This window comes from Molossus molossus, unplaced genomic scaffold (assembly GCF_014108415.1).
Source record: "Molossus molossus isolate mMolMol1 unplaced genomic scaffold, mMolMol1.p scaffold_m16_p_11, whole genome shotgun sequence".
Taxonomy (NCBI): domain Eukaryota; kingdom Metazoa; phylum Chordata; class Mammalia; order Chiroptera; family Molossidae; genus Molossus; species Molossus molossus.
The window spans coordinates 82,659,571-82,672,338 of record NW_023425346.1 but is presented as its reverse complement, the minus strand read 5'-3'; the positions used below and the strand labels follow the sequence as shown (position 1 = coordinate 82,672,338).

Sequence of the window (12,768 nt, the reverse complement as noted above, 5' to 3'; positions counted from 1 at the left end):
TACTGTCCTTAGACCATAAGACGAGGAGGGAAGAGAAGACTTCACTGAGGAGGAGCCGAGCCAGGTCCTCATGCTGGAAAGAGGAAAGCAATGAGACACCAAAGAGGTTTTTTTCTGTTTGTTTGTTTTTAATGAGAAATTACTGTCTTGTGGTTGCAGTATGAAATTTATAGACACAGTAATTCATTTTGAGTATCTTTCTCTGTTTTATTGAGGCAATCATGATAATCTTTGTCAGTGGTCCCATCTGAGTCGTTTATGATATTAGTTAAGAGAGATATTATATTAATTTGTAAAATTGAATGCGTGAGTGTTAATTTTACACGTGTGTTAGTGTGTGTGGGTTAATTAAATGAGCTGAAATGATATGCTCTTGGGAAACAGAAGTTGAACTGTAGTAAATGAATGAAGCTTCGATTTAAATATGTAACTTCTGCTTTGTCAATAGAAAAAATTTAAAAGTAAACTTTCGATTCAATAGGAAGTAGCAGTTGTTAGGGATGAAAGAGAAGTGGTAGTTCTCCAGTTCTCTACCATCAAAGATAATTAATGCTTCACACTCAAAATATTAATAATGTCTGATATAAGCAGGCACTCCAGAGAGGAATACACACGCCAGAGACTAGTTTTCTGATTACATTTGCTTTCTTCTTGATTCTTCTTTTCCAAGAAATTACACTACAAAATTTAAGTATGGGCCATTTCCTGTGACTAATACCCCCTCTTCTTTCTCCAGTTAATTTACCTATTTAGAGAGGGCTGAGCCGAGGTAGGGAAAAATATTGAAACACAATGCTTTTTTTTTTTTACCCTTCTGCATCAAGAAGGTGAGGGAACTTTTGGGACTCCCTAAGAGGACTTGTCATTCAGTTCACCCAAGGACTTCTCATCTACCACCCTAGCTGGTACAGCTAGAAAGAGATGAGGTTTTAGTCAGGTCTACTGCTCGTGTAGGCCCAATTAAAGTAGAATTTCTAATTCATGGTAGCTGTTGTAAAAAGCTCTCAAAGAGGGAAGAAAAGGAGAGGAGAATTCCTAGCTAAAAGCAAGATGGGTTTTTTTTTTTTTTTTTACTCAGGGCTGCATAGGTGAGCCCTGGGTCACAGGAGGGATGCTTGGGTGGAATCTTATTGTGGAAAACGTGGAGCCATCCTCAGCACTTGATGGAAATGAGGGGGAGAGGCCGTGTCTAACAGCACTGCCTCCCTTGTTGCATGATCAGAACAGAAAGATAACCTGAGTCTAGGAATCCATTATCTCTACAAAGGCATTGGTGTGGGTTGCAAGAAATTAGTGGCTTTTGCATTACCATAGAACTACTAATGAATGTTGACCAGAGATTTGAAGCTGGTAAAATAGGCTTTTCTCTGCCTCATTTCTTTCCTTTTCTCTTTTGGTTTGCTATTTTAAGATCTAGATCTGTGTTACTCTTTTCTTCTTCAGCCAAGATCAGAAATCGTGCCCTTTGGGAGTGTGATTTGTCTTCTTTAGGGAATGACTCAATTAGCTTATGACTGTCTCCAATGTGTGTCAGCGAGGAGGTTGAGAAACATCTCAGAAATGAAAGTCTGCCAGGAGGACTGCGTCCTCTTGCAGGGTTGTCATTTCCATGCCTGATGAAAGCACTACGAAGTCTCCAAAATGATGTCCCCTTTTATTAAAGTTTCAGACTTGTTGCAGCTAGCCACTGATTGAAGACGGCATGACTAGATAAACTTGTGAAACAGTGTGGAAGGGAAGGGAATTATAACTACTATATGCAGGACATTGTGCTAGAAGCTTTATTTCTAATTTAACAAATTCTTTTAAAGTACCTACTATATATTAGGCAGTGCATTATGTGCTGTGATATAAGGATGAAAAGACAGACCTCACCCCTGCCCTCAGTAGGGAGGACAGACTTAAAAAAAAAAAAACACAAGCCCGGCTGGTGTGACTCAGTGCATTGAGCGTCGTCCCATGGACTGAGGGGTCCGGTTCAATTCCCGGTCAGGGCACATGCCCTGGGTTTCGGGCTCACTCCCCAGTAGGGTGCGTGCAGGAGGCAGTCCATCGATGTTTCTCTCTCACATCGATGTTACTATCTCTCCCTTCCTCTCTCTCTGAAAAACAAACAAAACCTTCAAAAAGCATTTTATTTGTTTCAATATTTAAATAAATGATTATAATGCAGCTTGGTAAGAGCCCATGGAAGAGGAATAATATAGTGGGGATACCTGATTCTGGCCAGGCGTGCGCGGTGCAGGCTGCAGGGCGGGGCCGGGGGAGTCAGGACAGCCCCGCGGGAAGAGGGCGGAGCAGCGTGAAGGTGAGAGCTGGTGGCCGGAAGCGGAAGCGGTGGGAGGAGCAGTGCACGCGGAGGGAGCAGCATAAGCACAGGCAGGCTCGGGGGGAGCAAGAACTGCCCTCTCAGCAGAGACCTAAGGGAGAGCTGGCTGCGTCAAGTCTGGAGAGCCGGCTGTCGACAGAGGCTCGCAGACTGGCCTTGAGGACTAATGGGGTGTCTGAGAAATGAGTCTGTGAGCAGCACACTTCCTGCTCGGTCCTTTCCATGGACCCTTCCTGGCTTCAGCACTTAAAGACAGATGAGTATTCGCAGGGAGTTGGGCCAGGTGGCAGGAGGAACAGTCTGTCTCATGTACTTGGTACTCTGTAGAATGTTCCCTAGAGAAGAAGAAATCCTGGCAAAGTATTATTTCATGGGTGCACAAGGCATAGATAGCCACATTTTTCCAGTATTTTTTTGGTATCCTCACCCAAGGATATTTTTCCATTGATTTTCATAGAGTAGAAGGGGGAGGGAGGGTGGGAGAGAGAGAGAAACATTGATGTGAGAGACACACATCGATTGATTAACTCCTACATGACCCTGACTGGGGACAGGGATCGAACCTGCAACCCAGGTACCTGCCCTTGACTGGAATCAACCCCAAGACCCTTTTGTTCTCGGGCTGATATTCTAACCACTGAGCCAAACCGGCCAGGGTGCTCCAGTATTTCTGTTTCCACACAGACCTCTGCATGTCACATTGACGTTGCCTTTCTCCCCAGTACTTACTCCGGTACTCGTTATTCCACCCTAGTTAAGTTTTTTTAGATCTGAGATTTTCCCCAGTTACAAATTGTAAGTTACATGCTATCTTGGAATTATATTACCTTCTACCATGTTTAGTTTGAACCAGAAAGGTGTCGGACCCCTGATCCCTTTGGTTTCTTGTACCTGCCTTTTCATCTCATTCGATTTATCCATATGAAGGAATTAATACATTGCTCTTTTGTTATTGTTTGTTTCTTTCTAGAACACAAGCAGGCATTCCCAAACATTCTGAAGAAGGGTTACCTGGAGGTCAGGAAGGACCATGACAGTTACTGGCAAAGCTGTTACGCAGAACTCTCACCTTACCACTTACACTTCTACAGCCGCGACAGCAGTGGGAACCAGCACCTCTCTGCCGCGTACCAGCTCTCCCACTTCCAGAGCATATCTGTTCTGGGCAACCTCGAGGCCAGGCTGGTGGAGACTGTGCTGTATGACAGCACTCAGCTGCAGCTGAGGGCGGAGTCACCGTGGGAGGCTTTGGACTGGGGGCAGAAGCTCTGGGAAGTTGTGCACGCCGCAGTGCCTGGTTCCGTGGGGCAGCAGGACACGCTGGCAAACACACCAGGGCTTGGTTATCACTTGGACTGTACACAGAGTCATTGTTTACAGATGAAATCCAGTGAGCTGCTGCCGCGGTGCCCCGCCTCGGATAGCCCCAAACAGTACCAGAACATCCTCAAGTCAGGCACACTCTACAGGCTGACTGTTCAGAACAATTGGAAGGCATTCACTTTCGTGCTGAGCAGGGCCTACCTGATGGCTTTTCAGCCTGGCAAGCTGGACGAGGATCCCCTGCTAAGCTACAATGTGGACGTGTGTCTGGCGGTCCAGATGGACAACCTGGATGACTGTGACTCTTGCTTTCAAGTCATTTTCCCCCAGGATGCTCTCCGCCTCCGTGCTGAGACGCGGCAGAGGGCTCAGGAGTGGATGGAGGCTCTGAAGACAGCCGCCAATGTGGCGAGGAGTTCAGAGCAAAATCTGCAAGTCACACTGAGGACCAAGCCCAAGGATCAGCTCGGGGGGCACGAGCTCAGGAAGAACAAACGGCAGTCCGTGACCACCAGCTTCCTCAGCATTCTGACGACCTTGTCTCTGGAACGGGGACTCACTGCTCAGAGTTTCAAATGTGCAGGTAGGAAGCAAATTTTTCCCAAAAGCTCATCAAACAATTCTGAATCTCACAATTGGAATTCAGTTTTAAAATCCCCTCAGTAGGCCAGACCCAGCTCCTTGTTTAAAAAGTTATATTAGCACATCTGTTGGTCTTCCTGCCATGCCGGTAAGTATAGAAGCAGAGATGAGAGACCCCATTGAACCAAACAGGCTTTGCCAAAGCGTTACCAGATTGGACCAGGCTTCTGGAGTCTGCTGTGGTTCTGTTTCCTCTGCCTTCTTAAATAAAGGTCACTGTGACTGTGGATGCCACAGATTGTCTCATAAGAGACATTCAGGCCCGGAGCTGACTACTAATATTCTTAGGCGAGGAAAATGTCCATGGTCAGTCATTGTCATGGCTCATGACTTGTCAGATCCTGTTAAGGTAGAATCTCTGGAGTCAGCCTACACAGGAATGTGGACGTGGTACGAGCAGGGTGGATGATGATTAAGCAGGTGACCTCTGAGTCACGATGGGCCTGTTGCCTCATCCTGAGGAAGCTCAGGGCTTCTGGAATTCTGTGGAAGGTGAGAGACAAGTGGAGTTCAAGGCCAATCATCTGTTAGTTCTTAAAACCTTGTTACTGCTTCTCTCCCTACTCCCCACTCCCCACTCCTCTCACCTTCCCCAAAGTAGTAAACCAGAAAGAAAAACACCCTCACTGCACCAAACCTATACACCTGCTGTAAACGAAACCAAATGGTTTCCCTTTGTCACAAGAAATTTACTGTGAAGGCAGCTCTAATCGGAAGCCCGATTTGGAAGACTAATTCAGGTATATCGGATTTAAGTAAGTTGTTTAAAAATGTAGAGAAGCCAACCAAGAGCAAATATAAAATGTTGTGCTTGCTCCTGCATCGAATAGCCAAACAGTGGTGGCACACTGAATTTATGTTCGTTATGATGGTAGCCTTTTCTGTTGAAAAATAATTTACCTAAGGAGGGTGGAGGAGTAAGTGACTTGTCCCTGCTTTGCCTGGAGAGCCTCAGTGACTGCGAAGCAGAAACCTGCAGGTGGACTCGGAGACTGGAAGCAGCCAGAGGAAGCTGCATGGTGACGTGCATATGTATCTGCAGGTGGTTTTGTAGCAAGGAGACACGGGTTTTAGCGCAGCTCTTTAGAAATGGTTGATATTTCGGTATCTGATTGTACTAATAGACAGAGTATATCTCAAAGTCCAGACAGTCAACAGTAATTTATTGAGAGCTTGCTCTGTGGACAGCCTGGAATTATTGTGCGCTTCTCAGGCTTTAGATTGCTGACGGGGTCAGCTAATCGGTGGTTATGGGAATCAGGGAGAACAGCTTCGTTCTCGAGGCAGGGACAGGAGTAGCTGGACTGGGGATTTTTCTGGTAAAAGGAAGGAAAGCCTCAGGTATAGCATAGGATTGTCGCCTAATGCACCTCTCTCTCATAAGGTTGCTTCCCGGGAGGTGTGCACCGCTCGGGGCTGCACTGGTAGTGTTCCCTGCACTCAGACAGGAGGGTGTGAGCAGGCCCCCTGCCCCTGGCAGTGCAGAGCTGAAACCAGGGAAAAGACAAAGGTGAGTAGAAGAGGCAGGGAGAAGGATGCTACCTAGAAGAGACTAGGAAAAGGGTTAAATGATGGGTAGGGATAGACCTTTTGGCAGCTGCTGTGGGGTCCATGCTGTAAGGTGCCTTCCTTGGCATGTTCACTAAATGTGGCTGGCTGGAGCATAGGTCGGGGTGGGTGGTGTAGGGAAGCCAGGAGACAGGGGTAATGTAGTCTAAAACTCATTTGCTCGGCTCAGCTTTTACCTTCATGTTTTGGTTTGGAGTTTTAATAGGGTACTGGCAGGGATTTTAATTTGGGATGGGGAGAAGTCAATCCTAATTTGTGTAGTGGGGCCAATTCCAGAGTTGAAAATTTTAATTTCATTTCATCGCTCTCTCTTCCATCGCAAACACTGCTATAGTCCGTTGTTTTGTGATACGCGTGCTTTTGCTGGATTGCTTTTCTCTTTCCTTAGTGGCCAGTGCCCGGAATACTTGTTTCCTACCGCAGATAGGTATACTTCATCTCCTGTAGGGGGCAGAGTCTCAAAAGAAAAAGGCAGAAACTTGTTAAGAAAAGCTCTGAATGTTTTTTAAATTACTTGGGAGGCTGTTCATTATATCAAGGATTATTATAGCAGATGGAACTTTAAAAATTGATCTATGTTTCTCACAAACACAGTTAATCTAAACCAGCTGCTTCTTCGTGTAGTACTTGTGTTCCTGAGCTTTGCATCCTCATAAAAACTCAATCGGTGAAAAAAGCTGGTTACATAGCATGTTTACCTTCCAGAAGGCCAGCAAGTCCAGTAAATTGTTTTTAGTTGAATCTTGGCTTTTTCTATTACTTTAAGAAGAAGCTAATTCACAGTATTTCATGGTTTTAGTGAGCCTCTTTCGACTGGCAGTTTTTATGCCCACTTAGTCCCTCCCCGTTTGAATAATTTTCGATGGATAAACCTTAAAAGTGGAAGATTGCACTGAGTAGCTCTTTATTAATGATGTCATTCAGTTGCTATTCGGGGGAGCCACAAATGTTGGCTTTTAAATCTACAAAATAGTGCAGTTGGTCTTATTGCACTAAATTCTTTCTGTAGGTGAAGAATTTTCTATATTCTTCCTTGAAATTTAAAGTGCCCCTGCAGAGAAAATGGACCGCAACCGTCCAAAAATGTCTGAGGTTATGGTTTTGAAAATACATGCTTATGTATAACTGTATATTTCTTAGCATGTGCTTGAACTTTTTATAGTCGTATCTGATTATGTGTGGTTTATTCCATGACTTCCTCCCAGCTCCATGGCTGCCCCAGCCATGGTGGTCCCCGCTGTTCTGGAACCTGCCTTGGTCAGTCCTGCCTCCATGGCCTTTGCATGTGCTGTTTCCTTTTCCTGAAAAGTAATTTCTTCCAGTCAGTCATTCTACCATTTATTACGCACCAAGTTTCTGACCGTGTGCCCAAAACTTTGTGCACCTGGGCAAGTCAGTGCTGCAAGAAAGTAGGCATGGCCGCTGCTCTCCTGGAGCCTGCAGTCACATCCAGAGTGCCAAATGGCAGCTGTGACAAGAGCACGAAGGCAGGCCCGCACACTGAGTTAGAGAACATTCAGAGGTGAGGTGTGGTCGTCGTGGACCTGCAAAAAGAGGGGCAGTTCAGCAAGGTTGAACTAAACGTTTGAGCCCGAAGCTGCAGAAGGTTCCTGAGCAGAGGCGCACCTGCCAAAAGTGGTATTGAGGGGGAATTAATTGGGTGGCGCTTCCATCCAGCTTTTCAGAAACAACTGTGTAGCAGAAGGTGAGATGTAGTCCTCAGTGAAGTTCCTGGTTGGGATTCAGAACAGTGCTTGGCAGTGGGGAATCTGCGCTATTAAAATATTAATGCTAAAACAAGTGATCATGTGGCTTATTAAAATATTTATTAAGGATGTACCTGCAAGTGATTCTAAGCGAGGTTGCTCACAGATAGCTGTATAAATCAGGCAGCGGCCCTGTTCTCTTCAGATCCTAGACATGCGCACGTACCTGTTTCTTGCCACAGATAACATGGTTTTCTTGGCACTAGCACACACACATTTTTCCTGTAATTTCCCAGCAATCCAGAAACCTAGCAGCTGAGTCCAGTGCTATCATGCAAGGGCCGGGGTCTTGTTTATGGTTGCAACAAGGAGATGCAAAGCGCCCGGTGGAAAGCATTCCTTTTGTCACTGCTCTGACCTGGAAGTGACGTAGGAGGCCCACTGTGGGACAGTGTTCCTCGTTCTGGACTGAAGCTGACGCGGAAGGGACAGCAAGAGAGACAGTGAGCTCTGGGATCCCGCCACCATTTGCACACTGTCAGTTTTTATGGTTTTACTCCTTCGGCTGCTGTTTAACCTCTTGGGGCTGCTGTTGGTAATTATGTCTCTCTGGCTTTAAGAGCTTTTTGCTTTCCTACCCCGCCACCCCCCAGCCCTTGGGAGGGGTAAGCCCAAGGTGGGGAGGGTGGGGGGAAGTTTTGCTGTGAATTCTTCAGCCATTTAGTGCAAATTCCTGTAATTACCGGCATTGTGTGCTTTCTGAATGGCGCAGAATACAGCAGAAGCCATTCCTAATTGAGACCTTACAGGAGGTACAAATCCTCTTTGTTCAGCCTGACAAATTAGTGCCAGAAAGTGGCAGGGTCCAGTGGGACTCAAAGGCAAGAAACACAAAGATGGGACGCAAGGCTACAGTAATAACCCTCTCTTGTCCTGGGGGAGAAAAGGAATGACCAATGAAAAATGAAGTTTTTTTTGTTTGTTATAAATTCCCTTGACATGACAGCACCTCGGGGCTGCTCTATTTATTTAGCAAAAGTGATTAAATAGTAATACAACAGGGCTGCCCATTGTTTCCCCGGGTGCCCCCACCTCACAGACCCCTGCTGCCTTGGCTAATTGATTGACAATGAACCTCTGATAAAGAAGTATGTTGTTAGGACCTGAGCTGGGGGGAGCAATTTTTCCCTCTCTTTGTGTGTCTGAGAGAGAGAGAGAGAGAGATTTCATTTTTGTTTGAATTGCCTTCTAGTTTTTCTTTGCCCCCCCTTCCTTCCCCCCATTTCCCCCCATAGCTTTTCAGCGCTTGCTCCCAGCTGACATTCACAAACAGGTAGAGAGGAATTAGTATTGTAGTGCAGGCTTTTGACAAGTTTATCTTTGGAGCTACTTCCTCCTCTCCCCCTGCTCCATTTAAGGCAAAACAGCAGTGTGAGAAGAGAGAAAGAGGAAGGGGGCTGATTATTGGTGCTTTAAGGTCAGAAAAGTGTGTGTGTTTTTTTTAAGTTTCTCATTTGTGGGAACGGATGTCTGAAACTAGTCTTTGAATGAAGATTTTCTCTTAAATTCATTACTCAACGTAAAAAAACACACAAAACCAATAACAGTTACATGTTGGGGGGTGGTGGTGTGGAGTAAGAAACAGAAACTTGAATTATTTAGTCTCCCCTTAGTTCCTGAGAAGTGGGGATTGATTATTTGAGGATAGACTCTGGCTGCTTGTGGTGTAACTCAGTACTCCAAGGATGCTGTAAATTGTGGGAAGATGACCAGAACCCTCCAGGCAGATAATTAATAGCCCCTGGTTGTTATATATGCTCAACTAGCTAAACTGGAGCTAAATCCCTAATTTAACTCTGTTACAGCTGCAAAAACAAATCATTTCAAGCCCCTATGAAAGCAAAATATATTAAACAAACAGTATCGACCTTGTTAATACCACATGGCATTTCATGTGATAAATGAGGGCGTCTTTCTGGCAAAGGCCTGTTTTATGACATTGTTTAGACATAAAGGATACCTTTACCCTGGTAATACAAGCATCCCTGATAGAAAGTACGGACTGGTTAATTATTCATTAAATAGCTTCCAGTCTGGAAATAAGCAATAGTTCTGAGTTGGGCATAGTTAGTTACTTATTGGCCTCAGAGTAAATCATGCAGAATAGCAATTCCTAAGAAAAAGAGAAGTTAAATGTGGGAGCTGATTATGCGTGCGAGTCTAGATAAAGAAAGATCTGTAGGTTTTTAAGTGTTAAGAAGGGAAGTTGTATATTATGCTCTTGGGGAAAAAAATATTCTAATGTAGCCAAAATCTGTTTTGATTGTCATGTGAAAAATTAGGCGATCCTCTAGCAGCAAAAGTGCCAGATCTTCTAAGGAAATGAGAGAAAGAAAGGAAAAGAAACTACTTTTCTTGATACCTCCAATTCCTATCTTTACTGCTATTTTCCAGTTTGTCTCCCACTTGCTAGGAATGGTAGTGAGGTGAAAATTTATTTGAGACAAGGAACAGACAGGTAGCCAATTGATGGAGAAAAAGACAATGAAAGAAAACTTCGCTGCCCCCCCCCTTCAACATAAACAGCTTAGAATTGCTCGGCCCATTGTTGTCCTCCAGAGGGAAATCTCTAGTTTGTGTGTGTATGTTCATCCTGAAGGGCTAAACTTTCTTTTTTTTTTATCCTCACCCGAGGACATTTTTCCATTTTTTGTACAGACAGAGTGGGAGGGAGAGAGAGGAAGAGAGAGAGTGAGAAACATCGATGTGAAAGGGACACATCGAGTGGCTGCCACCCGCACGACCAACCAGGGCCGGGGACAAACTGCAACCAAGGTACATGCCCTTAGCGGGAACCGAACCCAGGTCTCTCCGGACCGCAGGCGGGCGCTCTAACCGCTGAGCCAAACCGGCCAGGGCTAAACTTTCTTTTCCCAACCTTTCATATGACCATGGAGGGGTTGCTGATAGTAAAATCCTTAAGTGGAGTTTGGTGGAGGGTTCATTTCAACAAGCATTTATTCAGTTCCTCCTGAGTGTCACACACATGCTCTTCCAGGCACCTTGGGAAATGCAAGTAGGGTGAGGTACAGGGTGTACTTTTCAATGATTTATAGAATCCCCTCCAAGAGGGTGTGAGGAGCTTGAAAGGGGTGAGCAGGAGACTGGGACTGGGAGATGAGGGGTTAAGCTTTTATGGCCACTGGTGCAGAGATCAATAGGTCCTGTCTGCTTCTGTCAGAGAATCCCTGTTGTAGAGAATTTGAAAGCTGAAGAGCTAAAGTGGTGTCTCTCCCCACTTCCCCATTTTAAACTTCATCCTTCTGTTTCCTGAGAATTAAGCTTGGGGGGAAATCTGCTTGGCTTTTACTGCCTGTCTGTCAAGGGTAAAACTTGAATTTCTGTTGTGTGCTCAAGTAGTAGGTGCTATGGGAGAGCAGAGAAGCATAGGTAGGGGCTGGATCCCAGGACTTGATCATCTGCGGAGGGTGCACAAAGGAAGACGAGGGGTGAGTAGATAGGTCAGGTTTACGCTCTAGAGCAGCGATTTTCAACCGCTGTGCCACAGGAATGTTTAAAACATGCAGTACCTGACTGTTCAGTCAGGGGCACTGACCACTGCTCCCTTAGATTGTCAAATAAGAAAATGACAACGGTCAACACAACAATAGCTGTCCAGTGTGAATGACTCAAAAGTATCCCTTTTTTTTTGCTCAGGTTGGGAAAAAATATATTTTTAGGTGTGCAGCAGAATTTTAGTAACTAGTTTATGTGAGCATGAGATGAAAAGGTTGAAAATCACTGCTATATCGAACCTAGTTTTCAGAAAAGCATTTGGCAGAAACCTCAAGACAGAGAAGCTTGGATTATCAGAAATCAGTTACATAATTTTGTGAATGATTGGCAGCTTTACCCAAGGATTGTTGACTAATGGACCCCTTTCAGCCTAGAAGGTTGTCAGTAAAGGTACATGATAATGATGAGAAGCAGCATAATTCAGTAACTAAGATCAAAGGCTCTAGAATCACACTGCCTGGGTTTCCAGATCTGCTTACTGTGTGACCCTGGGTAAATTATTTAACCTCTCTGTACTTCTGTTTTTAAATCTCAGATGTGAGAAAGTAATAACATCTACCTCATAAGCTTGTAATGAGAATCAAATGAGTTAACAGGACTTGGAACTGTGCCTGGCACCTAGTAAGTGCTATATAAAGATTAGCTATTTTTATTTGCCAAGATATGGACAATAGAACAATAATTACCTTATTAAGATATAGGCAAACTTATCAAATATGTAGCACTACCAAAACTAGGTTGGACAAATAATATGCTCGATGACAGAATCCAGATTCTGAAACGTAAGCAAGAGGAATGGAGCAAACAAGATGTGATTTAATAGGAATAAATAGTCCTATACTTATATTCATAAAATTAACTGCAAAGTTAGAAGTGGGGGTAGAGGACACTGGATCTGACAGCAGCTCAAATGAGGCAACAGGGAAACCCGAAGCTGTGTTGCTGCGGTTGCATCAAAAGCATGCACAACAGGTCTTGTCAGAGGTCAAGTTCTCATTGTCCTCTGCCATGGCCAGACCCGGACACTTCAGTTATGGATGCTGCTTTTCTAGAACAACAACCACACCTGTTGACAAGTGATAGGATAGTGAAGGTACACGAAATACCATGCCATACAAACAAGACCTAGAATAGGGAGAATACAAGTATTGGCTCCACTTATTTGAAGGCTGCTACTTAGAAAATAGGCTTTCTCTGTGTCATTCATTTGGACAAGGTAATAGAAATGTCCAGAGTGGAACAGATTTTTCTTCTTTTTAATTTTTTTTTCTTTATTGATTTTAGAGAGAGAGGAAGGGAGAGGGAGAGAGAGAAACATCAATGAGAGAGAACATCGATTGTCCACCTCTTGCATACCCCATACTGGGGATCAGGCCCACAACCTGAGCATGTGCCCTGACCGGGAATTGAACCAGCGACCTCTTGGTGCATGGGTCAACGCTCAACCACTGAGCCACACCAGCTGGACTGGATTTTTCTTATTTAAGATTTGATGGTCATGGGAGAAAATCAGTAGAGTGGCAAGAACCCTGTCCAGTGAGACTGGAAGACCTCAAATTTTGACCTCAAGGCAGGTCACTGAACTTGTCCGAGCCACAGTTATCACATCTGCAAGATGAAAGA

General features: G+C 44.8%; 1 protein-coding gene across 3 annotated transcripts in view; it reads left to right on the top strand.

Moving 5' to 3' along the window:
- The window catches only part of PLEKHM3 (pleckstrin homology domain containing M3), a 171,158-nt gene that overhangs the window by 35,705 nt on the left and 122,685 nt on the right, over positions 1–12,768 (top strand). For all 3 annotated transcript variants that reach the window (XM_036254483.1, XM_036254484.1, XM_036254485.1), the window contains one exon: positions 3,300–4,235. In XM_036254483.1, coding sequence (XP_036110376.1) covers positions 3,300–4,235 — 936 coding nt within the window. The remainder of the gene's footprint in view (positions 1–3,299; positions 4,236–12,768) is intronic.